Genomic DNA, 25,820 nt, shown 5'->3' with positions numbered 1-25,820 from the left:
GGCAATATGGTGTCCACTACTCCTAGCACGGACGTGTTACGAGACGAGTGCTCGGTCACCATGGATATGACTCCAGATGATCTGTCTGAGGTTTGCGGCACAAAGACCATTTGGCAGGGTAGTGGGGTGTTGACTGATAAGATTTTTGAGTCGACATTGGCGGTCGACCGGGATTTTAGTGAGCAGCTTGATGCATACTTGTGGTTAGTGCTTGGAGGTACACTGTTTGTAGACAAGAGTGGTAACCGTACGCATCCTTCCTTCCTCCACGAGCTATGTCACACGGATGTCCCTATTAACGAGTATGCTTGGGGAACAGCTGCACTGGCCTACTTGTATCGGCAACTGGGCACGGCATCATGGAAAGGTGCTGATTCGATTGCTGGTTGTCTCACGCTTCTGCAAGAGTGGATTTACGAGTACTTTCCGTGCTTTCGGCCACAGCATGGTACCTTGACCCGGGACCTTCAAATGCCTCATGCGTCTGCTTGGGATGTAGGAGCGGGATGTCCTAGCAAGAACCTGGAGCGCCTGTTAGCTTTTCGTACTAGGATTGATGTGCTTACCGACCGTGAGGTGAACTGGCTACCGTACGGAGCTGATCCTGCATTACGAGTGCCCCCCACTTTATTCATTGGCTGCATCCAGTACCGTAACATCATTGAGTCGTACATGCCTGATAGAGTGGTCCGCCAGCTTGGTTTCGTGCAAGGCATTCCCCGCGAGATCATCAGGCCAGAGAAGGCCAAGAGGCCGACTAACTTGAAGATGTATCGGGTAGACTTCCCGACTGAGATGACAGCTGTGATGTGGAACAGGTTTGTCCCTGGGGTATCTCAGAGTGTTGTTTTAGGTGCCCTACCCAGGCTTAGTGCTGCAGCTCCTTCGGTTGCGCCCGGTTACATGCAGTGGCTGTATAGGTTTTCTCACCCGCGGGTATCTCCAGGTCCAGGAGCTACAAGCAACCTGCCTGAGCGGACTAACACTGATTACGTAAGTATTAATGCTTAATATTATATTAACAATGACTTCTATTAATTTTTGTGTTGTAATATGTTATTGTTTTATTTGCAGTGGATGGGTCGGTCCATGGAGATTCACCAAAGAGCACTAGCTGAGTATCTTGAAATGTCGAGTGAGACTCGAACAATGACTGAGCAACTTGTATTTGATTGGAAGTCAAAAATGGGACTTTAGATTATTTTGATTAGATGTTCTGTTAATGATGGTTTTAATTATGTTATGAACTTATTTGTATTTTATTTTTAAAAATGTAATGTATAAACTGGACACTTATTTTATTTTATATTTGATGTTTTGTTGCATATCAAATCCGTTCGTACAAATCAGGATGACCAGCGATTTGTAACCATCCAATGCCGCTCCTCGACAGCCCCACCATCCCATCGAATACGCTCCACGTTCATCCAAAGTCGCCCAAGCCCGTAAATCCGTTCGTACAAATCAGGATGACCAGCGACCTCGTTCGCTATTGTTTCCCGAGCGTCATACCACTTATTTTGATCGCCAAAGAAGAAGTCGGCGACACAACGAAAGCCACAGTTCCCATCACCAATGACATCCTTCCAAGACGAAATGTACGGCAACATTGGGGCTGGAAGCAAGTTCAAATACCTGCATTGACTAATGTCACTTGGATCTACAACACAAAATTAAAAGATAAATTATTAGTAAAGCTACAAGTATTAAGTTTACATATTTTTATGTTAAATATAGAATTTTAGTATTACCTGGTTCTTGGTCACCACCACGTTGACTGTGTTGACGGTTCACATGCTCGAAATAACTACGATCACGCCTGGTGTTATTTCTTTTCGGTCGACCACGAGTGTTAAGGTTGATATGTGGTTCTTCAAGGTGTCAATGATCTGGATGTAGCTCCTCCTCAATGATTCGCGTTACATTTCGACGTACGGCCGGGTCACTTTCCATGACTTCGTCGATCAGGGACCGAAAATGTGCAGCCTCCTCGGTCGAATCATTTACCACTTCAGGAATGTTAACACCATCACAACCAATAACCAGTGTCTTCCAGAAAGAATGAATTTGGCTGCTATACAATCCCGTCTGTGCAACTATCGATTCATGTATCTGGCAAGCACATGGAAGACCATGGGTCAGACGCATAGCACATCCACACCGTTCATGGACCTGGTAACTCAAATCCCGCATCCTTTTCGTCTCGTTATCCAGAACTTTCAGGCAATGTTGAGACACTTTGCCATTTATACGTGACAGTGGCAACTGTTTGTACATCTGACCAATTTTAGACCTTGATGCCTCCAAGTCATTACGAATTTGTATGATGCGATTACCGATATGACAATGGACTCGGGCCCATACGGTATCCAAAGCACCTGCCAATGATTCTAATTAGTAAATTCAAATACAATTACAATTAATACAATTACAATTACGTAACAACGAGAACAACTAATAAAATAATACAACTAACCTGTGGATGATTCTAACCAAGTTTTCACTGCTGAATGTTGGCTCTCAACTCTGCAGTTGGTGGTGTTACCAAAATGAAGAACCTGGTTCGTCCAAAATTTCACAAATTTCTCCTTATGACAAAGCCAAGTTCTCTGAACATACTGAATCACTTCCGGATATTTTCCCCACCTCACTTGCATGGCAGTTAGAGCACGATCATACTCCGCCTGTGTTGTTGCATTCACGATTTTGAACCATCTCCCAGCTCTAAAACTGACACCAACCGTCTTGTTTCCAAACATCTCCGTCACCTTAGCCTCCACATCTCTGTTGATGTGCCATAGACAGAGTAAATGTGACGTCCCTGGAAAGACTTCTCTCAAAGCCGCACATAGCCCAAGATCACAGTCTGAAATAAATACAGATGGCTCTTTATCAAACCCAATCAACTCCCTTAATCTCTGCAACACCCACCGATAGCTAGCCGTGCACTCGTCGCGCATGAAAACATATCCAACTAGAAAATTCTGGTTTGTCGGTGTCACGCCTACTATCTCAAAGAAAGGCATGTTATATCGATTGGTCTTGTAAGTAGAATCCATACCTATGACATGTGGGTATGTGCGGAGTATGTTGACCATGATCGGGTGCACCATAAATGCATGTTGCAAAACGTTGTGATCATCATTCGTGAACCAGTAAATGTATTTACTCTCTCTCGCCAGATGAAGAAATTGCTGAACAACTCCTCTTCCTTCGGACATCTCCATCCTGAAGTCATTTCGGCAATTGTAAATGTGTCGGATGTTTGGATGATCATCAGGAAATTGCTCGGCAATAGTGGACATGATGTTACGGGGAGCAACCTTGGACTTTGTCATGTCCCGCACAACCTGTTTTGCACCCGGACTCAATCCGCTCACTTTACGGTGACCCTCTGGGTACACAATCATTGGGTGGTTATGTGTCCCGGTGTGATCATTTTTCACAATGATCTTCCAACTTTCGGTGCTGACATCATAATATATCTTGATGTAGAATGGACAACCATTAGCTTTGGTTTTGGTGTCCTTCCGTATCGCGTTCTCCAAATCTCTCGGCTTGCTCCTTCGTGACCGATCACATCGCAAATACCGATACGGCCGACCATATCTGGTTTTGTTATAAGACGATTTCACCAATATAAATCCCAATTTTATGGAAACACCATCAGCCCATGTAACAGCATCGTCAAATGTAGGAAAAAATGTATCGGTGACAAAATTCCCACTATAATTCACACCGTCACCGCCTTCCTCAGATTCCATATCCTATACAAATTAAACAAAACATGCTTTATGTCAAAATAATAATAATAAAAACAATAATAATAATAATAATAATTATTATAATTAAAATAATAAAAATAATAAAAACAATACTAATAATAATAATAATAATAATAATAATAATAATAATAATAATAATAACAATACTAATAACAATACTAATAATAATAACAACAAATACAAAACAATAACCATATTAATGATAATAAAAAATTATAACAACAACTACAAAACAATTTATAAGACCATAACGTTAATTAATAAATAAATAATAATAATAATAACAATAACAACAATAATAATAATAATATTAATAATATTAATATTAATATTAATATTAAAATTATATTTCTACTAATTAATAATAACAATATTAATAATATTAATATTAATATTAAAATTATATTTCTACTAATTAATAATAACAATATCAACAACAACAACAATAAAAATAACAGCAACAACAACAATAATAATATCAACAACAACAATAATATCAACATATTACTAATAATAATAATAATAATAATAATAATAATAATGAAACAAAAAATAAACATATTACTAATAATCATATTAATACAACAAAATTACATTAATTATCAAATACTAAATCACAACAATAATCACAAGACCACGAAAAAAAAATACATAAAAAAAAACTTAATAAACGTACTTAAAAAATAAAAAAAAAAAAAAAAAAATTATAGGGACATCCGCCTAAAATTTCCGGATGTCCCTAGGTACATCCGGAAATTTTAGGCGGATGTACCTAGGACATCCGGAAATTTTAGGCGGATGTCCTAATTACCGAAAATAAAAAAAAACTTACAGAATGATCCGACGCATTCTCCGGCGTACGTATGTTCCACTCGCCGTCCATGACCCAAAACCCGTCGGCAAATTTAACGATTTTTGAAAATAGAAAATTTAGGTGGTCGTGGGGACCGATTTGGTTGCAAGGTCGTGGGGACCGATTTTGGGAAGCTCGGGACAACAATGTCGTGAAGTAAGGGGACCGTTTCATGTATTGTGTCCAAATGGGGAACAATGTCCTTTTTATAACCCAAATTGTATAAAGGGCATAGTGGTCCATTCAAGTCAAAAAGGGAGCGTTACCTGGTAAAATGGGAGCGACAAATAGCAGTTGAGAAAGTTTTTCACTACCAGTGTATGTGCCTCTGTATCTCTTCCTTCCATTGAAGCGCCTTCTAAGCTTTCTCACCTCTATTGAAGTAGATTCTCAGGTAAGATTTTTATTATTGATTTTTAAAATCATCGTATATCAATTGCACAATTAAGAGGTTTTAGTTTTACATTATCGTTAATTTGATTGTCAATATCGCCAATTTAGGGTTAGGGTTATTGAATTCTTCGGTTGCTTAATTGTTGCACTTTTTGAACCACTTTAATAAATTAGACTAATTTTAATGTTAAAAGTAATTATTTTGCTGTTATTATCTTTAGGTGCCACTTTGTTTTGTATCGTTTTTTATGGCTGAATTGTTCGACATGGAAGAGGATAAGACGATAATTTCCACGGATGCATTTTCTGAGAGAATGACGGATTCGGTGTTTTCTATAATGGATGATGATTGGTATAAACGGCATCGTGTGGATGTTAGATGTGAACCAGTGGTTGAGGTTTTATCTGTGAATCTCCGAAACAATAACACGTGCAGCAGCAAGGGTTCGTGGGAGATTTTTGGTAAAATTTATGTCTATGATATTACAAGTCATAACAGATGTGATATTTATGACCGTGATGAAGAATATGATGAGCCAGAGATAATCCCTTTGGATGTTGGTGGTACCTTAAGCGTCACAGGACCCGATGATATTATGTCAATGGAGAAACCTATGATCGGTTTTGATATTCGCGACAAGGTTACAGGTGAAACCATCATATGTGAGAGTGCTCCTTTGTTTAAGACAGTTGATACCGCGAAACAACAAAATCATCCGTTTGAACAATTCAAGAAGATTATAGTTCGTGGCACTAGTTGTTCAGCTGAGGTGGAGTACCTCGCACTTACTTTTGCTGTTTTTGCCCCTGTCGAGGTTCGACTCTTTAACCAACAAGTGGAGGGAAGTGGGAACAACAAGCTACAAGAGGATAAACTAGACCAACTTGAGGTTTATGGGACCGTTTCAGCAAGTTATCATCTTTATTATTCTGAGAGTAAATTTAATTGCATTATGCTTTATGAGATTACTGAGGATTCTAATGATTCTGAATTGGTGACGCTGGGATCTCCTATTACCCTGTCTAGATCTGTGGTTGCTGTGCCTGCATATTCATCCCTCACTATCCAAGTAGAGTTATGGAATCGTGCTACCAAGGTGCTAATTGTCCAAGGAAGCTATAAGGTTGAAACTTGCAACGAATGGGATCATAAAATTATTACTGGTCTAAATTGTGTAAATGCTGAAGTGATTGTTGATTGGGAGGAACCATTTCTGCTGAGTCGACCGGCTGCCAAAAAAGATGAAGTACAATGGGGGATTCACTTCCATTTTTGGGTATGTATATATATATATATATATATATATATATATATATATATATATATATATATATTGTTATCATCAACTTGTCTACAATTTGGTTTTTTAGTTCCCTGTGTAATGTTGCTCCTTTTGTGTTCAGGCATATATATATATATATATAGGGGGAGGCTCTCGTGAGAATTTTTCTTATATGAGAATTTTTCTTATGTGAAAACACTCTTTATATTCAAAATTTTTACTCGTATGTTCTAAATTTTAAATCTAATTTTCTAAACTTTTTCTTAGGTGTTCTAAATTAAATCAAATGTTCTAATTTAGTACTCACATGTTCTAAACCATAAATTAGTTAAGTTTGATGTCATAAATTTTAATAACATGTTCCAAAATTTTAATTTATATGTTCTAAATTTTAAAACGTGTTCTAAGATTTTTAATTATATGTTCAAGATTTTAAAGTGTATGTTCTATTTTTTACACGTATGTTCTAAATTCTTTAGTCATACTTTCTATATTCTATATCAATATGTTGTAAATTTTTATTCACATGTTCATAATCTTAAATCAGATGTTCTAAATTTTACTCATATGTTTAAAATTTCATAAAGCAAATTTTATAAATTTTTAATCACTTGTTTTAATTCTTAAATCAGATGTTCTAAACATGTTACTTACACAAATGTTCTAAATTATTACTCATATGTTCAGAATTTTAATTTGAGTCACATGTTCTAAATTTTAACTCGCATGTTCTAAATTTTTACTTACATGTATATATATATATATATATATATATATATATATATATATATATATATATATAATATTGTTATCATCAACTTGTCTACAATTTGCTTTTTTAGTTCCCTGTGTAATGTTGCTCCTGTTGTGTTCAGGCACCTCATGCAGTAGAGGTATTTTCAATCTTTATCGGTCGCCTAAACGATGAACAATTGAGTCTTTATGGGATGGTTACTTTTGATGGCTCTCGGGGTCGTAAATGTCTTTTCAAAAGAGATAAGAATGATCCCTATGTTTTGCCACCTGGCAGCAATTTGTTACCTCTAAAAGGCCCTGATGACACTCTGATACCTGCGGATACATTTTCGATGTCTGTTGACCTTGAGGATGTTGATGGTCGTGTGTCAATCAAAGGGTTTGTGCCCTCGAGTGTTCAACTTGATAAACATAAGAAAGCTTGGTTTAATCGCCTCTTGTGTGGGGTTGTTAAAGGTAGGCATGAGCGTAGTTTTGCTGCTATTCATTACACAGTCATTTCTCATGCATTGAAGGCTACACTAAAGGTTCATTTCTTTTTCAAAGGTAAACCTTCTTCTGATGATTTTTGCAAAATACATGGGAGTCTGGTTGCTTTGTATGATAAATATGGGTGTAAAACACCTTATGAGAAATTATATTATCGGAATGTTCTTTTTGAGAGGCTTGAAGATAATCCATTAGAATTGCCATGCATGAATTTTGATGTCGATCTTTGGAGACATGTGGTTGCTGTTCCACACAATTGCTCTTTGCAGATTGAAATAGATTTGAGTTGTCAATCAACAAGTTTCATTGAACATTTAAAGGAGACTAAACGATTTCAAATTAGTCCCGGTGTTTGTGATGATGTGATCATTGAAGGAGCTGAAGTTGGCATCAACATCAATGTAGAATGGAGTCAAGCATAATGTAGTTTATATGTAGCTTTATTGTTCCTTCTTAGCCTTGTAGCAACCAATATTATTGTCTATTATCTTTCTCACATTAGAATTATTTTGGCCACGTTTCCCGTGTGTTTTTGTAGATTGAGTTTTTATCTAACTAGTTCATGGTTTTATGTACAAGGCTGTGTACCACTACTGTCTCTCTCTCTTTTTTTGACAAAACCTGCAGCATTTAGATTATATCAAAATAGCATCTTTGTCAGAGGTGACAAAGGGTAAAGAAACAGATGGGCTGTCCTCCATCCACAGCTGCTCCTCACTCAAAGTAAGGGAATGTTTAGCTAGGGAATGAGCTACCTTATTACATAGTCTTGACTTAAAAACAAAACAACAAAAATCACAGACACTAGCGATACTCAGAGTGTCATCCACAACATGTTGAGTGGCAGTCTTGACTGAAAAACAAAACAACAAAAATCACAGACACTACTATGTGTGTGTGTGTATATATATATATATATAACCCTTATTAATATGGGAAGTCCTACAGTAGCTTATCTGCAGTGTTCTTCCTAAAATGCCCTCTGGTACACTTCATTTTTTGGGTGAACTCCTCCTTTTCCTCCTGGTTTTCCTCCGTTCCATACATTTTACTTTTCAGAAAATCATTCCCACAAAGGAGAAATTGTTGAAGCTCAAATTTTATCAGTTTAATGGCGCATAATCAATTTGGTTCGATTCTATGGCCTTGTGAAGATTTATTCAAAGGTTGAATGCTTTTTACGATCTGTCCTCTAAAGGTAATTCCTTTTTCTTCATTTTTTTTCGCTTTTAGTTTTGTTAGGGTTTTGATTGAACAATAAAATTTTAAGTTGTGGTATTTCTTTCGGGGTTTATTGTTCAATTAATTTGAACAGAGAAGTTCCAGGTTAGCATTTATTTCATTTTTTTTTTATATAAAAACTTGTGTTTAGTAGATTGATTTTCACTGATTTATTGATGAATATGACCCTTTTCATTCAATTTTTGGCTTATCATCCTGTTTGAATTAGTAACCTGTTGCAATTTTTGTGTGGGTATGTGAACAGAGCATTTTCTATAGTAACTTGTTGCAAATTATCAGCAATCTTGCTTTGGTGCATTTTCATTGTTCTTAATTTGCTTGTAGTTCTCAATCGAAAGGGGGGTTAATTATTGGAGTTATCTTGTAGCTTTATAAGAAGGGTTTTTTTTTTTCCTCTCTCTCTCTCCCTCTCCTGAGGTCTTTTGTGTTTAATTAGATAATTGGAGTAATAGTTGTTAAATTTTGTTTAAATTGAAAGGGTTTCTAAATTTGTTGGTTGAAGTTTAAAATTTGCTATTTTCAAATAGGATGAACTGTTTATTAGTTTATTTTGGGGCATAAATGCCAGAAATTTTACCAAATTGATAACAATAGTCAAATTAAAGGTGGTAACTTTATGATCTTATTATGCAGTTGGTTTCATCTTTTAAAAATTAATTATGCGCTTTTGAACTGGGGATAACTGATACCCTCTTATATTAAAACAATGCAATTGAAGATGAGAATCTGTACACTCAAATCCAATGGCCGAGAAAGATCATGTGCTTCAAAAGGAACTGAGGGGCTATGTTACTCGGACTCTCAGTTTCACCTCACTTACAAATAGGGGTCACCTTAAAGAAGGTGGGGATGGAAGAAGATGTTATTATGTCCCTTCACACCATAACAACACAAGAACAACATATTTTAGTCTCGTTGCACCTCTCATTCTCTGCTTAGATATAATTTAGAGTGCTTTATATTTTAGTCTTCTAGATTCACTTTGCCCATGATGCTTGTGATGGAAACAGATGGTGGTAGTTTTTTAAAACTAAATTTTCCAAATTGCCACATCAAAACCCTTTATTTGAGCTTAACCCTCCGAATGGTTGGTGGAAGCTACTGCTGAATGGTTTCTTTGTCGATTGCATTCTAAGTTATAGGGATTATATCTATCTTTGAGTCTTAAATCTTAGACTAACTGATTTTGATTCTATATGCAGCACCAAGAGTCTCAAGATGGTAGTGGCAACAACTACAAAGCGGGCTTTGATTTCATGAGAAATGCCCTTTCCTCAAATCATCAAAGATAGTAAGTGGCTTCTTGACTCATAATTTTATTCTAAGATGTGTAAACTCTGATTGTTTTGTTTCATTAAAACGCCTTTTGATACAATGTATAATTTTATTCTAACAAAAATATGGTATTTCTTCTCCTTTTGATACAATGTATAATTTTTTTGTTTTCCCCCTTTTCATTTTAGTCTGAAATTGTGTTCTATAATTCTTTTTCTTTTTATATTTATCATCAATTTTATTTGTGAGGGGTGAGGTTTGATGGTTTATTATTAATCATCAACTATGATTTATGAAAAATGTTGTTAGGTAGGCCAAAGTTTGAATCTTTTCAATTGATGCTCCAATCTATCTTTAGATTTTGAAGAATTTGCTGGATTTTGAGTTGAAATTATGTTGCAAATTACAAACATTATTATTATGATTAGTTGTATGCAAAACAATGTTTACGAAATATCTCAATTTGTGAACTTAAACATATTTGATTTTTTAATGAACCTCATTCTGAATGTCAGTTAATAATCATGTGAATCTAATGCTTAAATTAAAAATGCTGCTGTAAGAGCTTGGAGTAATGTGGAATTGGTCTAATTGGAGTAGTGACTAATGGTATGTGGGCATTTTTCTATTTTTTGTACAAATGACAATTATAGCATTCTGAAGTTGGTCACCAAATCATTGTCTTAACTACTTGCTTAAATTGTAGTATGAGTTGTTTCTGTTTCAAATCTGATTTTGGATTCTTGTGCGTGTATAAAATCTGACTTCTTCATGATTGGTGGTTATAGATTTTGGCTTCCACATAAACCTGACATCACCACGACGGCACGACCAGCAAAAGACCTAGGAGGAAGAAGGTTCTGCATTCTTATGGTCATTTAATGATAATTGTTCGATGCACCCTCTGATGTAATGCTCCATCGTTTTTATTTACTTGTTGAAATAACTATTCTGTTTCATACACTGTGATGATCTGATATGTGATTTTGTCAACTTTTGTTAGACATATGCTGAACTTAAAGAGGGGGAAGTTCACTGATGAAGGAGCAGATATATCTGAAAAAGGCTGTGTTGTTGAATTTGGTCAGATAGCTTGTTCTTTTTTCTGGAAAAAAATTCACTGCTCATATTTTTATATCTCTTAACAGAAGCTGGCTTCATTACGCGTAACCTTGAACCAGATGAGATCACTAAATGAGAATCTAAAGAGAATTATGGTATAACAATGGAGGTCACCTTCTTAAGGTAATATTGTTTAAACTCATATTTGCTAGAGCCTCTGTCATTTGTTTTTAGGTAAATTCGAGTGGGTAACTATCAATTTTACTATAACTAGAATGTGCACGTGCAAATGCACGTGTTATCGTTAAAGATAGGATTATAAAATACAGTATATAGATGCAGATAGTCTTTAATAAAACATAAAATAGTTACAACAACAACAAAAAAAAATTACAAAAAAAAAATTGGTTAGTAGTACTCCAATATTTTTATAGAAGTTATTACCAAGTTATCAGTTACTAAAGAGTGATTTTCATGGATAATCTAAGAAGAGAACAAAATTCCATAAATATGCTACATGTTAATAAAATTATTGATGTATCTAGACCTATCAAAGCTGACTCGACCCAAACCTTGTCATTAAGCGATCCGTTTTAACCCGAAAAAATGGTGACCCGAACCTAATATGACACGACTCGAAACCAACTCTAGACCCAAGTGAATCCGAGAATTTGAGACCCGAACCGAACATCAATTGACTTGGAGATGACACGACCTGAATATAACCCGTGAATTATTGACCTGAACCAAACCCGACCTGAATCGAAATTGACCCAAACCTGTTTAACCCGTCAAACCCGAATGTAACCCATTACTAACCCACCCCTAATTTAACCTGACTTGTTACTTAACCGTCCCGAATCTAAACCGACTTGTTATTAACCCGACTCGAATTTTACACGGCCTATTACTATCCCAACCCGATCTGTTACTAACCTGATCCTAAATCAACACGACCTGTTATTGATCTAATCAAACCAAATTCAACCCGTATTGTTCTTAACCCATTTCGAACTAAACCTAACATGTTATTGACTTGATCTAATTTCAAATCAACTTAAATTCAATGTAGACCACATTGTTAATATTGATCAAAGTATATAGTTATATAGTTATGTTGATTCTGTTTGTTTATTTTTTTCTATGAACTTATTACGTATATCTTATCAAAACTTATTTGAACTAATTAGCTCGAATTTGAACTTATCTTAAATTATTTCTCTTACAATAAATGAAGAAATTGGAGCATTTATTCTTATTATGAAGTATATGACCTTTGTGACCTGACGTGAAAATCAACCCGAAACTAAGATTAACCCAATATTTAATTTGAGACATGAACCCAAACACGACCCGACTTAGAAATGACCCTATTAGAACCCGCAAATTTTTTACTTGAATCGAACTCAACTCGAACCCGAGTATGGCCCGATCGACCTGATTATAACCTGCAAATTATTGACTTCAACCGAACTCGACTTGAACCCGAGAATCACTTGACTTGGAAATGACCCAACCTTTTTTAGTTAACCATGAGTCTTTTCTGGTGCAACAATTTTATATCTCTACCGAAGCAAAAATAGGAGCTGGTGGGAATACACATGCTTTTCTACTGTGTTTTTTTAGAGCTGACAAGAAGGTTTTTTGTGTTTGGATTGGAATATTTTTATTGTTTTTTTTTAATAGTGCTTCATTTTGATGAATTTGTTGCATTAACATGGATGGTTCTATTGGTTGTGCTTGTAATTTTTGCCCTTTGTACGCAGCAGGTTTTTTAAGTTGCTTTGTATGCACGCACTTTGCCGAATTCTTGTTCCTCCTTTGTTAGCTTCTGTTGTTGCCCCTGGCTTAGGTGTGCAGCGTGTTTCGCCTTCTGTGCAGAAAATGATCCTGCATTTTCCCTTAGAAAAGTCTTATCTTCCCTACTGATTTACCTCTCTTATTTCTCTTAGTCAAGAAATCTTTTCTTGCCGATTGCAGGTTATGGCTTCAAAACCATGCAAAGTTTGCATTGCATTCCAGCCTCTTCTAAATCATATAACGGACTTCCTCTAGCTACCAAGCCCCACTTATGAACTTGTAGGCATCGCTAAGAATAGTGTGTATGTGTGTGTGTGTGAGGGCAGGCATCGGGCAACCTAGGTTTGTGTTGTTTGGTGGGGAAGCTGATATAGTGGAGCAGGCACATGAAAGTGCAACTCATCAGTAATTGATGTGCCATTTCATAGTTCGTGTGGCTGATTTTACTTCTGATAGGATTAAGATGTATGAGCTTTGTGGAAAGCTAGTCATAAGTGCATAGAGCTTATAAAAGAAAAGAAGGGTCTACCTGGTCCTAATGTACAAGGAAATTTGGGTACAAGGCCACCTGTTGTCAACGCTCATGTTTCAATTGACTGTGTTGGCTTCTTAGAATTTGTTGCACGTAAAACTGGTGTAATTGTCACTTCAGCTGAAACTGCTTCGGTTGAAGGACATGGTTTTATTGCTTGGGTTATGGTCGACCGTGCTAATACAGGATGTAGTCTGGAATGTATTGTTAGTGAGCCATCTTCTGAGGCTTCTGTTGCTAAGCAAAAGCTTAAGGCTGCAAAGAAAGAAGGGTGTTATTTAGCACACCGGTACAACTAGAGATTGTTAATGCAAATTCTGGTGTTGCGCTGGAGAGTGTATTTAATATAGATTCATAAGATTTACTAACATAGCTGCATACGTAGCCACCCTTTATGACAATCGTGTGTTTGATATAGCTTGGTTTGAATATGAAGAAACCATGTGAGTAAGTCTTATTTGTATATGTGAGTAACGAGTTTAAGGGTCTAGGGAGATCCGTCGCGGTTCGGAGTCAAATCAAGGGGAGGAGGGCAGGTTAGGGCAATGCAGGAACAAATCAAGGGGAGGAGGGGGGGATTGAGGGGCACAAACATATTGCAGGAATATGTAGCAAATGGAAAATCATTCAAAAGCAAGAAAAACAAATCTGTATAAGGAGTGAGGAATGTAAAAATAACTAACCGTGCACACTTGCCAAGCTTATCAGGGATCTTGCTCATGATATGCCATATGCACCAACGATGCACTGGGTTTGGCATGACTTCAGCAAGGGGACTTCGCATGGCTGCTGCTTGGTCGGTCAAGATGGCTTGTGATGGCTTGTGAAGCTCGATAGTTCATGCATGCTAGCCACTGTCGAAATACCCACGCAAATGTATCGCAATCTTAATGCGAAACAAGAGCACAACCCAACAACAGCGATTGCCCTTGGTGATTAACACCGACAAAGTTAGCAAACGGGAATTCGTACCCATGTATCTGTGATATGGTTACACTCTGCCCATAGTAATTCATCAATTTCTTCTTAATTGAATCGGTCATCTGCCCATAATAATTCACCATATACACAACTATCTTCAACTACTGCCTCTTCTATTCCATAGCTATCTTGAATTACAGTATCTTCAACTACTGTCTCTTAGGGATGGCAATCCAGTCCGGATCAGACCCTACTCTGCCCCAATCCGAGGTAAAAAATCCGCTCCGAGTCCAAGAAAAAAGTAATTCGAGTTCAACTTCGTTAAAATAATCCGACTTCGAGTCGGAGGAGGGTCGGAGTCGGATCCTACAAAAAATCCGAGAAAAAAATCCGACTCCGACAAATGTCCGACTTTGCCGGATTATTCGACTCCGACTCCAATAGATAGTGGTTTTTTGTGTGGGTCATGGTGGCATTGGGTGTGGGTTGTAAAGGCCCAAATAGCCCAACATCTCAAAGTATATTGAATAATGATAAAAAACTCGAAGTCTGGTCGCATCGAAGTCGGATTCGGAGGTCGGATTTTGAAGTCGGATTCAACCTCCGACTTCCTGTCGGGTCGGAGTCGGATTTAGCATAATCCGCTCCGAGTCCGACCCGTTGCCATCCCTACTGTCTCTTCTATGACATCAACCTCCATATCAACATTACTCTTTTTCTTAACTATGCTACCTCGATCAACAACAACAATCTCACTGCCCCTTATATCGGCTTCCATTTCCATTCCGTGTCCAGAATATCAATCTCCATCGGCATACCCTCTAATTCCTTCCCAAACAATTCCAATTTGACATACAAAACAACATAAATATGATACAAATTAATAAACACATAATCACATACACATTAACACAACACAATTGAACTATATGATGCACCAAATTTTGGAAAATTAACACAGATAATTCCACACTTCCAGATTTATAATACCAAATTAATCAAATTGAATGAGCAACCAAATAAACGCTTTTTTCAGAAATTATAACAAAGGAGAAGGATTTGTAAACAATTACTACAATTCAATTCCATTTTTGATTTCGCACTCATTTACAAATCAATCGTTACTTCCACATTTTGCAGATGATTCCACATTTTCGGAACTACGAATGGAGTGAAGCGACTTTAAAAAAAAATAAAAAAAATAAAAAAAAAAATAAAAAAAAAAAATTCACTAACCTGTTACTTCAATTAAACAGATTACAGCAGATTGCTACTGAAAGAGAGGAAAAGGGAGAATCGGATGAGAGTGATAGAAAACTGAGAGGAGAAAGAATCGTATTGAAAATTGAGAGTTTGCTAATAATGGAAAACTTTCCTTAGCTAACAGCATATTAACGGCATCCCACTTCCCACATACTCAGCTACACTTGCCAACTATGCATGTCCCCACTTATGTCTACTGAGCAGCACATCAACGAAAAAGTTGGACATAATTTCCAAAATGCCATTATGAGAAACAAACCTTGTTCTCATTAGGAGTAACTGGGGCTCCCTCTGGGTATGGCAAAAGATTCGAGTTCGTTGAATAAAGTTGTAGGAAATTTGCCAAGGTATTTGGCTCAAAAGGCGCCTGAGAAATCTGATGACAGGGCCTTAGCTGTAGAATCTATATTGGATATTGTTAAAGCTATGGAATCTTGTGATCAAGTGGGGTTCGTTGATTTTGTTATAAAGATGGCTCAAGGAAAATCTCACCTTAGACATTTGGCTGTTGAACTAATCCCAAAACTCATGATGTCATTACAAGTCCTAGAAGATTCTGAATCAGACAGTTAAGTGGAGGAGGATTCATGGAGATCGAGGTGCTTGGTGGCATTGGTTCTGCGTTGTTCTGATACAGTCGCAGGAATTTGAGCTAAGCTTTATCAAGCTTGGCTCAAATTGTGGGTAATACATCAGCCGACAATGAGAGAGACCGTGTGGTGTTGAAGAAATCATTAGGTTTCAATGATGGGGTAGAGGGTAAAGCGAATGAGTTCTTAAAGAAGAGGTGCAAGGATGAAAAAGCAGTTGTTAGGAAGGCTGCACTTTTGCTAATAACTAAACTGATGTCTCTTGTAGGCAGCTCCTTGGATCCTGACATTCTTAAAATGATGGGGATTGCATGCTCTGACCCACTTGTCAGCATAAGGAAGGCTACAATTTCTGCTTTTTCTGAGGTTAGCTTACATTTTGGTTCAAATATGTTTCTTCTGGCATGATGAACTTACACTTTTAGTGCCTGCATTACATGCCTATGCAAACACAGTTATATTAAAATACATAAATTTGCAGTGCTTGAATTGAGCTATTAGTGCGTGAATACTTAGATTATCTTAAAATGTTGTTCATGGCAGAATAAAAATGTAGGTTGGTCGAAGTTACCTGCCTTCAGGGTGAGCTCACAATCTCGAAAGGTTATCTAATTAAACACAACATAAAAAAGATCCACGTGTTTCAATATTTTGAAAATCTTTTCTGCTATTCATGTGATGCAATCCACCCTTTGCGTGATTTATGTGTCTAAATGTTAGTATTTGGTGGCATCTTAGATTTCTGTAGAGTACAATTCTATTCTTGTATAGAAATTCTTACTGGCTTGGTAGGCTTTCAGGATATTTTCAGATAGAAGTGTGGTAATAGAGTGGCTTCATTCTGTTCCACGCTTGATTATTGATAGTGAGACTAATATTCAAAAAGAGTGTGAGAGCTTGTTTATGGAGCTGGTTTAAGATAGAGTTTCTAGAGCTGGATCTGCAACATTTGGTGATGTACCGGCAGTTAATAAATCGACAATCAGTAGTAGGTGTTTTGAGAAAGAGCTTGCTGCAATGTACCCAAAAGGAGTCTTGGATCTGTTGATCGAGATTTGTAATGGGGATGTCACACCGTGGGTGAAAAAAGATATGTGCAAGCCTTGGTTGGTAAGAAGGGAAAACTGAGGCCCAAAATTGCTACAAAATTGCTACTGCCCTTCAGAATATCATTAAAACATCAGAATCTCTTTGGTTATCACATTCCATGCCAGTAGACAACTGGACATCCCCTCCTGGTGCTTGGCTTCTTCTTTCAGAAGTTTCATCATTTCTTCGTAAATTAGTGGACTGAGAATTTCTTTATCATCACTGGTAGATATTGGACAGGGATGTAACCTCAGATGAATTACAGTCACATACTTTAAAGGACAATATGCACGAATCAGCTGATGGCATGGTAAAAAACTCTGCAGTTTGGGCTTGTGATCGTGTTTTATTGTTGCAAACAATCTCGAATGTTTCTGTAGAGTTGTCCCCTGAACTTGCAGCACAATTGGCTCATGATCTGCTAAAACGGATAGAGCAAGTCAACATGCATTCAACCGAGGTACATAGCTTATGTCACATATTTCTTTAGCTATTTGGGGGAGTAGATGTCTGTTTTCTGGCTTCCATCAAATAAAACATTGTCAAAGGTTACAAAGTAGATTGGTGCTGTTTTCCAAAAAGAAAGAAAAAAAAAAAAAAAAAAAGATTGGTGCTAGTCTAATCCAAGCTTTTTTTATCACCAATGTCTCTAGCAAATAAACTAGTACTTTTTAAGGTACACCTGAAAAACTTTCTTTTTCTTTCCCCCACCTCCCCCCCCCCCCCCCTAATCAGTGAAAGGTTTTCTGTTTAGAATTGGAAGTTTAGTGTCAGTTAGGTTTTTACACAGAAAGTTTGTAACCCAATTCATTTTTTGCTAGTTGCGTAAAATACAAATAGGAGCCTGAATCATTTGATTTTAATTTTGTCAGTTAATCCAAGATGACTTCAGTTTTGATCCTTGTGCAGTTGTGCTTACCATGAGGATAGGTATAGATACTCATGGATCCCAGTCCTAAGTTTCCTAATTTTGTTAGAGACAGCCAAAACTGAATAACAAGGTTATAGGGAGTCGGGGACATAGGGATACAGAAAATAATCTAGGTTGAAACATCTAGATATTCGTTACTTAAGATGTTGATTAGGTCTTTTCATTGCAAACAGCTAAAATTTGATTAGGCTTATCACTTAGAGAAAAACAATGTTTTCTGATAGCACAAGAAAAGACGGTTCTCATTATATGATTGGTTACAAGTTATTTTGCTTATTTTGCGGAGTGCTTGCCAACCTTCATAGATGTCTGACTCTACAATTAATTACCCATTCTGGTGTTCTTATTTTATTGCCTTGTGTACCTATATAACTGGTTTTGAATATCATGGCAGGTTAATGCTCATGTCAAAGCACTAAAAACATTGTGTAAATGAAAGGCAATGAGTCCTCAGGAGGCAGATGCACTGGTTATAAAATCTGTTGAGCAACTCTTTTGTAAAGCTTCTCATGTTGTAGATATGTATCTATCAGAAGAACAAAAGGCGCTAGTAAAGAGAACAACCTTTTCACACCATCTAAGAGTACTAAAAAGGAAAAAAGCGAAGCTGCCTCTTCGAGGTTGCTATTACAAGCTACAACCGCAGTTTACACTGTAGTTTCTTTGGTGATCATATGTCCATCCTTGAATTTAATGACCATTGTTCCTGTTTTACACAGCATGATTACATCAGGATCTCATGAATCAAGGTCAAATCAGTTACCAGGCTCTACAATATTTATAAAGGAAAAGGCTCCATGTTTGTATATTCAGGCATGGCTTACTATGGGAAAAATATGCCTTGCTGATGGGAAGCTTGCAAAAAGATATATCCCATTGTTCGTACAGGTTTGTTGAGTTTTACAGTTTACATTACACTACCAAAAAAAATAAATAAATAAATAAATAATTAAAAAAAAAAAAAAAAGAATTGCAAAAACGGTTTATTTTTATTTGTTTATTTTGTTGAAGAAGATTGTGTTTGGCAAAAAGTGTTTTGGGATCTGGTGACATGCACAATTGTTCAGTATATTTACTCCATTGATATTAGAAGGCAATATGATAGTAAAAACAATTACAATATAAGTTACAAAGTAAAATCACAGTAAAATTTCTACATATTAGAGTGAGCTCTCAAGAAATTTGCCCTATGCAAGTGTATGCCTTTTCTATTTTATGCTGCCTGGAAGGTTTCATGTAAATTAGCATATTTTGCTAAATTATACTGAATCAGGTATTATTCAACACCATGATGCCTTTTCATGTCTAAAAATTCTAAGAATTTGATCTTTCTGTCTCACTGTCATCTGTTGTTGACTTGTTGTAGGAACTTGAAAAAAGTGATTGTGCTGCACTTAGGAACAACATTGTTGTAATTATGGCAGATTTTTGTGTTCGTTACACTGCATTGGTTGACTGGTAAGCATGCAAATATTCTGTACAAAACACTGATTACTTTTCATATTGTTTCTTGTACTTACCACTTGACCATATCTCTAAATCAACAGCTACATAGCAAAAATTACGAAGTGTCTTCGCGACACTTGTGAACTTGTCAGAAGGCAAATATTCATACTACTCTCCAGATTACTGCAGGTTTTTTTTTTCTTTTGGTCTTAACACGGGTATCATCACTGGCGGTTCTACATTGGAACCCGGGGGGCACGTGCTACCCCTGGGAAAAAGAAAAAAAAAATTGTATAATAAAACCTTCCTTCTTAATACTTTATAAGTATTAAACAATGCATATTTTTCATGATAATTGAGTTCGCTTCAGTGGTACAAAGCAAGTAAATAAAGCATCCTCTGAGTGCCTTGGGGTCACATTTCGATTTCTTCCCCATACACTTTCTTTTTCTTTTTCTTTTTTTTTTTATTATTTATTTGGACAACTAACACTTTCTTTTTGGTTTATTATAAGTCTTTAAAAAAACACCTATCAATGCTTTATTATGTTTTTTCCACCCCAAATAATTTTCCTCTTTCTTGACCTTTATATTCAAATAGATAAAATAAAATTGACTTCCATCAAAAGATTCTTTTCCAAATAATTTTCCATTTTCTTGACATTCATTTTAAAATACATTACATAAAAATAATTTCCATACAATTTTGTTCAACAACAATAATAGTATGAAATATATATAGATAATTCGTCCGTGAAGAAAATTAGTAATACCTGATAAATTGACTAATTTTATTTGATTGTAATACGAAATATATATTTTGATAGCTAGTATGTTGTACATGCATAATTTTATCCGCAATAATAACTCATAGCAAAATGTATAAATGGTTGAAATTTGATGGTAACATTTTATACAGAATCAACAAATATGCAAAAACTTTATCTTGATGTGTTATACCATCTTAAATTTAGTTTGAGTTTCAAGTTCGTAGGTGTATATTGGTTATTTCGTCCCTTAAATTTTTCTAGTATGCGTTTAGTGCTACCCCTAGTCCAAAATCCTGGATCCGCCACTGGGTATCATTGTATAAAATTCTTTGCGCTCTTGATATGCAACCTAATTAAAGTGTAAGTTTCTATATTATAAATTTGCAGACTGATTATGTTAAGTGGAGAGGGGTACTTTTCTTGCGGTTTCTGTTGTCTCTTGATGATGAATCAGATAATATCTGACAGCTTGCTGATTTTCTGTTTGGAAATATTTTAAAAGGTTTTATTTTATTAATTTGTATTTTCTTATTATTCTGGCAGTTTCATAAGCATTTCAAACTAGGCTTTATTTGAGAGATGTTCTATTTCATCTTTCAGCCAAGGCTCCTGTTTTAGCCTATAACAGTTTTGTAGAAGCCGTATTTGTTCTAAATGACTATCAAGCTTATGTGACAAATAACAAATCTCAAAATTCAAGAGTTGAGAGAAGACTTTTCTCAATCATTTAATGAAATTATGGTTCAATGTACTCCTATTTGTATTATTAAATTGAGGAATTTATTAATATCTTTGAAGACAATGGGCAATGTTTCCATTGATGGTTGATACTGTCATTGTTTAGTTTCGATTTTGAAACTTGACAATATGCATGGGCCAGACAAAATGGATGTTTTTTATACGATACAAACAAAAGATGGGAGTGTAAGATTTCTATTTGACATGCATTCATGTATAACTCTGGCCATTTCTCTATCTGACCCACATCCTTTTAACATATACCATCAGAGGTAACGATTAGAACACAAGGTCTAGAAGGATGCACATATATGTTTCTTTGTTGAAGCAAATGGCTCCTGAGCATCTATTTGCCACATTTGCAAAGATATGTGCTGAAATCCTTGCTGCTGCATCTGATGGAATCCTCAGCATAGATGATGTTAGAGGACAGTCTGTCTTACAGGTACCAGTTCTCTCTTCTCTCTTTGTGCTGTAGTTAAACATCTCTTTGCTGGTACATGGGTCTTCCCTTTCTCTGTTCTCTTCCAAAAAGCAAAAAGTATCATTTCTTTCTGTTTCTCCTTTCTTTTGTCAAATTATAAAATAAAAAAAACCTTGCCAAGATGTAATATTTTAATTATTTAGCGATGGAGGGAGTAATACAAATCTCCTGATATCAAATATAAGAGAAATGCAGCTTGATCTAAAAAAGATTCAATGATTTTAATCTGATTTCAATTACTCGATCAAAATTATTGAGGGCAGTCATCACTATATTTTCTTTATTCAGATGGATATCGATGAAGTTAGTGTTTTAGGCTTTTAGCTCTTAGTTCCCAATCTTCTCATTGAATTAAGTGATAGCCTAAGCCAATATGTGTTACTGTGTTAGATTGATTCACGATGTGATCTTTGTGATAATCAGGATGCCTTCCTTATTCTCACTTGCAAAGACCTACGGCTTCCATCAAGCCGTGCGACAACATCAGAGGCTGAAATGGATGAAGGGGGAGATGGCAATGCAGCATCCACAGCTGCTGCCAGAGGAAGAGCAATAACTCAACCGGCCAAGAAGGTGCTTATACAAAATTCCATTCCCATATTTATAGAGTTAAAGCGCTTGTTAGAGAATAAAAACAGCCCTCTCATTGGTTCCCTTATGGAATGCCTACGTGTGCTTCTCAAGGACTACAATAATGAATGAATTCTTGTTGGTTGCAGATAAGCAGCTAGAGAAAGAGCATATTTACGACATGCAAAAATTTGAAACTGTCAAGGCTAAAACAACGGCTACAGAGGCCATTGCAACTATGCATAGATCACAAGGCTAGCATACACCTGGTGCGCCAGATGCAACAAATGAGAAGAATAAGTTGTCAAAGAAAATGCATCATGATTCAAAGGTGGCTTCAGCAATGGCAGATGTTGCAGCTGCAACTGTTGTCAAATCTGTTTTAAAGGAAGTAAACAAAGTAGCTGCAACACCACCATTGAGGTTGCTTAATGTACCCAGATTAACTTCAGAAAGAGCTGGGCTTTCTAGGGGACCTAAATCTGCAGCTGTAAGAGAATCGCTCAGTAGGCGATTTCGATGAAGAAAATAGAGTCTGATCATGTTGTTTCTTGTATATATGTGTCCATTTAGCCAACTTTCTGTTGTAAAGTAGAAAAATTCAAATGCAGGATATCTTCTGTAGTTCTTTTGTATATATGTGTGCATTTAGCCAACTTTCTGAATTTATGTTCTGTTCTCCTTGTGGTCAAAATCATAGTGTAGTTGCCATATGCTGAGTAGCTTAGTTGTTTAAAGTTGTAGAATTAAATACCTCTAGGGTTCTCTTCGTACCAATAAATAAGGTAAATCATCAGCTAGTCTGCAAATAATATAAAACACTATTCAAAATTTTACTTGAACTAATTTGTATTGGCCAATAAATTCAAGTTGGTTTTAATAAGCTTAAATAAGCTTGGATAAGCACCTATTAAATAACTTACCATAAGCTAATTAAGTTTATCTTATCAAGTCAATATTTTTTTTCCCCTCTTTTAGGGTATATTTGGGTTGAGTAAAATACAATACAAGTCAATGGTCACCTCAAGTATGTCCATTTTTTATTTTATGAATGATTTCATAATCCCAGATCAAGTTAAGATATTCAAAGTGATTGTTGTCACCAAGTCTACTTCAAGCTAAATACGCTTAATTATAGGGGAAATATAGCACATGAGCTCTATAAAATAAAAATTTCTTCTTATTTGAATTATTAGTAATACAAAAACTTATTATTTAGTCATGAGTGTTACACCATATTCCCCTTCCTATTGTCCTTTTACAAGGGTCTATGTTTAGAAATGTGTGAAGATTGGGTAAGTAAAAAATTAAATCAAGCAAACTAGCAAAGTGAATTAAATGGATTAAAATTTATAGAAGGGAAAAAAAAAACTTGTCAAATCAAGTTTTCAAAAGTCTTGATAAATGAACGTATTGAAAAAATTGTACCATGGGCTAGTTGTTTGCCTGTTTCAGATCACCAAATGAACGTGTTGGAAAAATTAGGCCTTCTGTTTTATTGAGTATTGACCCAGAGCCACATGATGACTTTAAGGTCAACTTAACTATTTTCTAAAGCTAATTACTTTCTATAGTCTCTATAATCACATAATTGACATTTTTCTCACTCAAATTTGTACTATTTATCTTTATCATATAAGTGAAGGGGAGGCAAACAGATTAGATAACAGCAGCCCCTAAAATGTCCAAATTGTCTTTTCTTATATATTGTTGTTGTTGGCTTATATAGATAATCTTAATAATCAACGATATAAAATCATAACATATACTTTGTATGAATTTAAACAAAAGGCTTGTGGAAAGACTAATTGAACAATAGTGGGGGTGATAGGAGTGTCACATTGAATGTAAGCCAACAAGGCAACAACAGCAGCAATAGAAAAGCTTGTGGAGTTTTTTCTGCAAGAAAGAGCAGACGAGAGGCTGGACAAGAGACCAACAAAGATGGCGATGATGTTCAGTTTCGTTGGCTAGTTTTTTTAATAAGCCGACAAGGTAAAGAGATATGGTGTAAAGAACGAGAGAGCATGAGAAAATTTACTAGTACTTATTTGAGTGAGAGGGTAGGATTGGCTCGGAAATGGTACGGGTGTGTGTATGAGTCGAATGATGTTGCCTTGGGAGAGATTACACTTGACAACCAATGTAAAGCAGTTGATCCGCGACAGAACTCATCAAAATCAGTTATAAAATGCTTGTTGCCAAGGAAAATCATCAAAAGCTAGGGCGCGTTTTGTACATTATACAGAGATTAAAAAATAATCACGTATTAACGCATTTTATGAAATTTATTCGAGTTCAAGAATATTTTCTGATACAACACTGAGACTGGATGCAAATGAGAGTATGAGCAGAGTGCAAGATAACCATAATACAAAAAGCTTGGTAAATGAACTCTAAGCCGAACCTTAAAGGAAAGATACACTTTAATAATCCCAATTATTGGCGATGTACCTAGAATAATCCCAACTAAGGATTATTTTCTAACAGGTGCAACTTTGCCTCTTATTTTCTTCTAGCGATCCCAATGACCAGAAACCTGTTGAAAAGGTAATTTTTTTAAAAAAATTTTATAAATGCCACATGTCAATACGTGATTAGTTTAGAATTTAAAAAATTAGAAATTAAAATCTAAAAATTAAAAAAAAAAACAGAAAATTAAAAAAAAATTAATAAAAAAAATCAAATATTGAAAACAAACCAGAAAATGAAAAAAAATATAGAAATTTTTTTTTAAAATAAAAAAAATAAAAAATATAGAAAATTAGGAAAAAAAATTTAATAACAAAAAATAAATCAGAAAATAAAAATACAATTAGAAATTTCATTAAAAAAAACAAAAAAATTTAAAAAATCAGAAAATGATGATAAAAAAAACAAAAAGTTTAAAAACTTAGAAAATTAGAAAAAAAAAATAATAAAGAAAAATCCCAAAACCCTACCAGCCACCCTCCCACCACCTTGTAACCCTAGCCAGCCACCCTCCCTCCCTTTTCCCCATTGGCAGCCAACCCCCAAAATATCCCCAAATGGCTAGCCGACACCCACCCATCTCGAAAAACACTCGGCCGGCCCAAAACCACCCTCCGAAACTACCCGGCCCCTCGCTATTCCCCGACCCCCAAAACCACCCCCTCCCACTTCGCCGGCCATCAAAACAACCCATCTTCCTTTACCCTACCGCCAAAATGGCCGATTTTTACGGTTGGGGAAAGGAGGTGGAGTTGTTTCGAGGGTCGGGGAAGAGGAGATGGTGGTTATGGGGATCGGGAATAATGATGAGGGGGTGATTTTGGGCCGGCCGAGTGTTTTCCAAGCTGGGAGGGTGTCGGCCGGCCATTTTGGAATGTTTAGGGGGTTGGCCGCCGGCGGGGAAAGGGGAGGGAGAGAGGGTGGCTGGTGGGTTTTGGGTTTTTTTGTTTCTTTAAATTTTCTGATTCTTTTTCTAATTTTCTGAATTTTTTTTTTTTTTACTAATTTTTTAAAATTTTTCTAAGTGTCTTTTTTTTTGTTGTTGTTATTTTCTGATTTTTTTTTATTATTTGATTT

At 36.0% G+C, this 25,820-nt stretch overlaps 1 protein-coding gene, 1 long non-coding RNA gene and 1 pseudogene across 3 annotated transcripts; all 3 read left to right on the top strand.

Annotated features, from left to right (window-relative positions):
* The first annotated feature begins 4,943 nt into the window (after nucleotides 1–4,943).
* LOC145620754 (uncharacterized) lies at nucleotides 4,944–8,152 on the top strand. Its single transcript, XM_081675461.1, has 3 exons — nucleotides 4,944–5,032; nucleotides 5,253–6,308; nucleotides 7,190–8,152. The coding sequence occupies exons 2-3, from the start codon at nucleotides 5,280–5,282 to the stop codon at nucleotides 7,979–7,981; spliced, it is 1,821 nt and encodes a 606-aa protein (XP_081531587.1). The 5' UTR covers nucleotides 4,944–5,032; nucleotides 5,253–5,279; the 3' UTR covers nucleotides 7,982–8,152.
* Nucleotides 8,153–9,861: 1,709 nt separating this feature from the next.
* LOC145620756 (uncharacterized) lies at nucleotides 9,862–11,341 on the top strand. Its single transcript, XR_014108296.1, has 3 exons — nucleotides 9,862–10,092; nucleotides 10,865–10,985; nucleotides 11,080–11,341. It is a non-coding gene; the product is annotated as an uncharacterized LOC145620756 (long non-coding RNA).
* Nucleotides 11,342–11,569: 228 nt separating this feature from the next.
* On the top strand, nucleotides 11,570–22,965 carry LOC145620755 (condensin-2 complex subunit CAP-D3-like; annotated as a pseudogene). Its single transcript, XR_014108295.1, has 10 exons — nucleotides 11,570–16,610; nucleotides 17,037–17,793; nucleotides 18,659–19,152; nucleotides 19,631–19,722; nucleotides 19,812–19,899; nucleotides 20,867–20,981; nucleotides 21,080–21,199; nucleotides 21,481–21,662; nucleotides 22,125–22,274; nucleotides 22,421–22,965. The product of XR_014108295.1 is annotated as a condensin-2 complex subunit CAP-D3-like (transcript).
* The last annotated feature ends 2,855 nt before the right edge of the window (nucleotides 22,966–25,820 follow it).

Source organism: Chenopodium album, chromosome 27, assembly GCF_948465745.1.
Source record: "Chenopodium album chromosome 27, dcCheAlbu1.1, whole genome shotgun sequence".
NCBI classification, from domain to species: Eukaryota; Viridiplantae; Streptophyta; class Magnoliopsida; order Caryophyllales; family Amaranthaceae; genus Chenopodium; species Chenopodium album.
The sequence above is the reverse complement of the archived record's forward strand: the minus strand, read 5'-3'. Positions and strand labels throughout refer to the sequence as shown.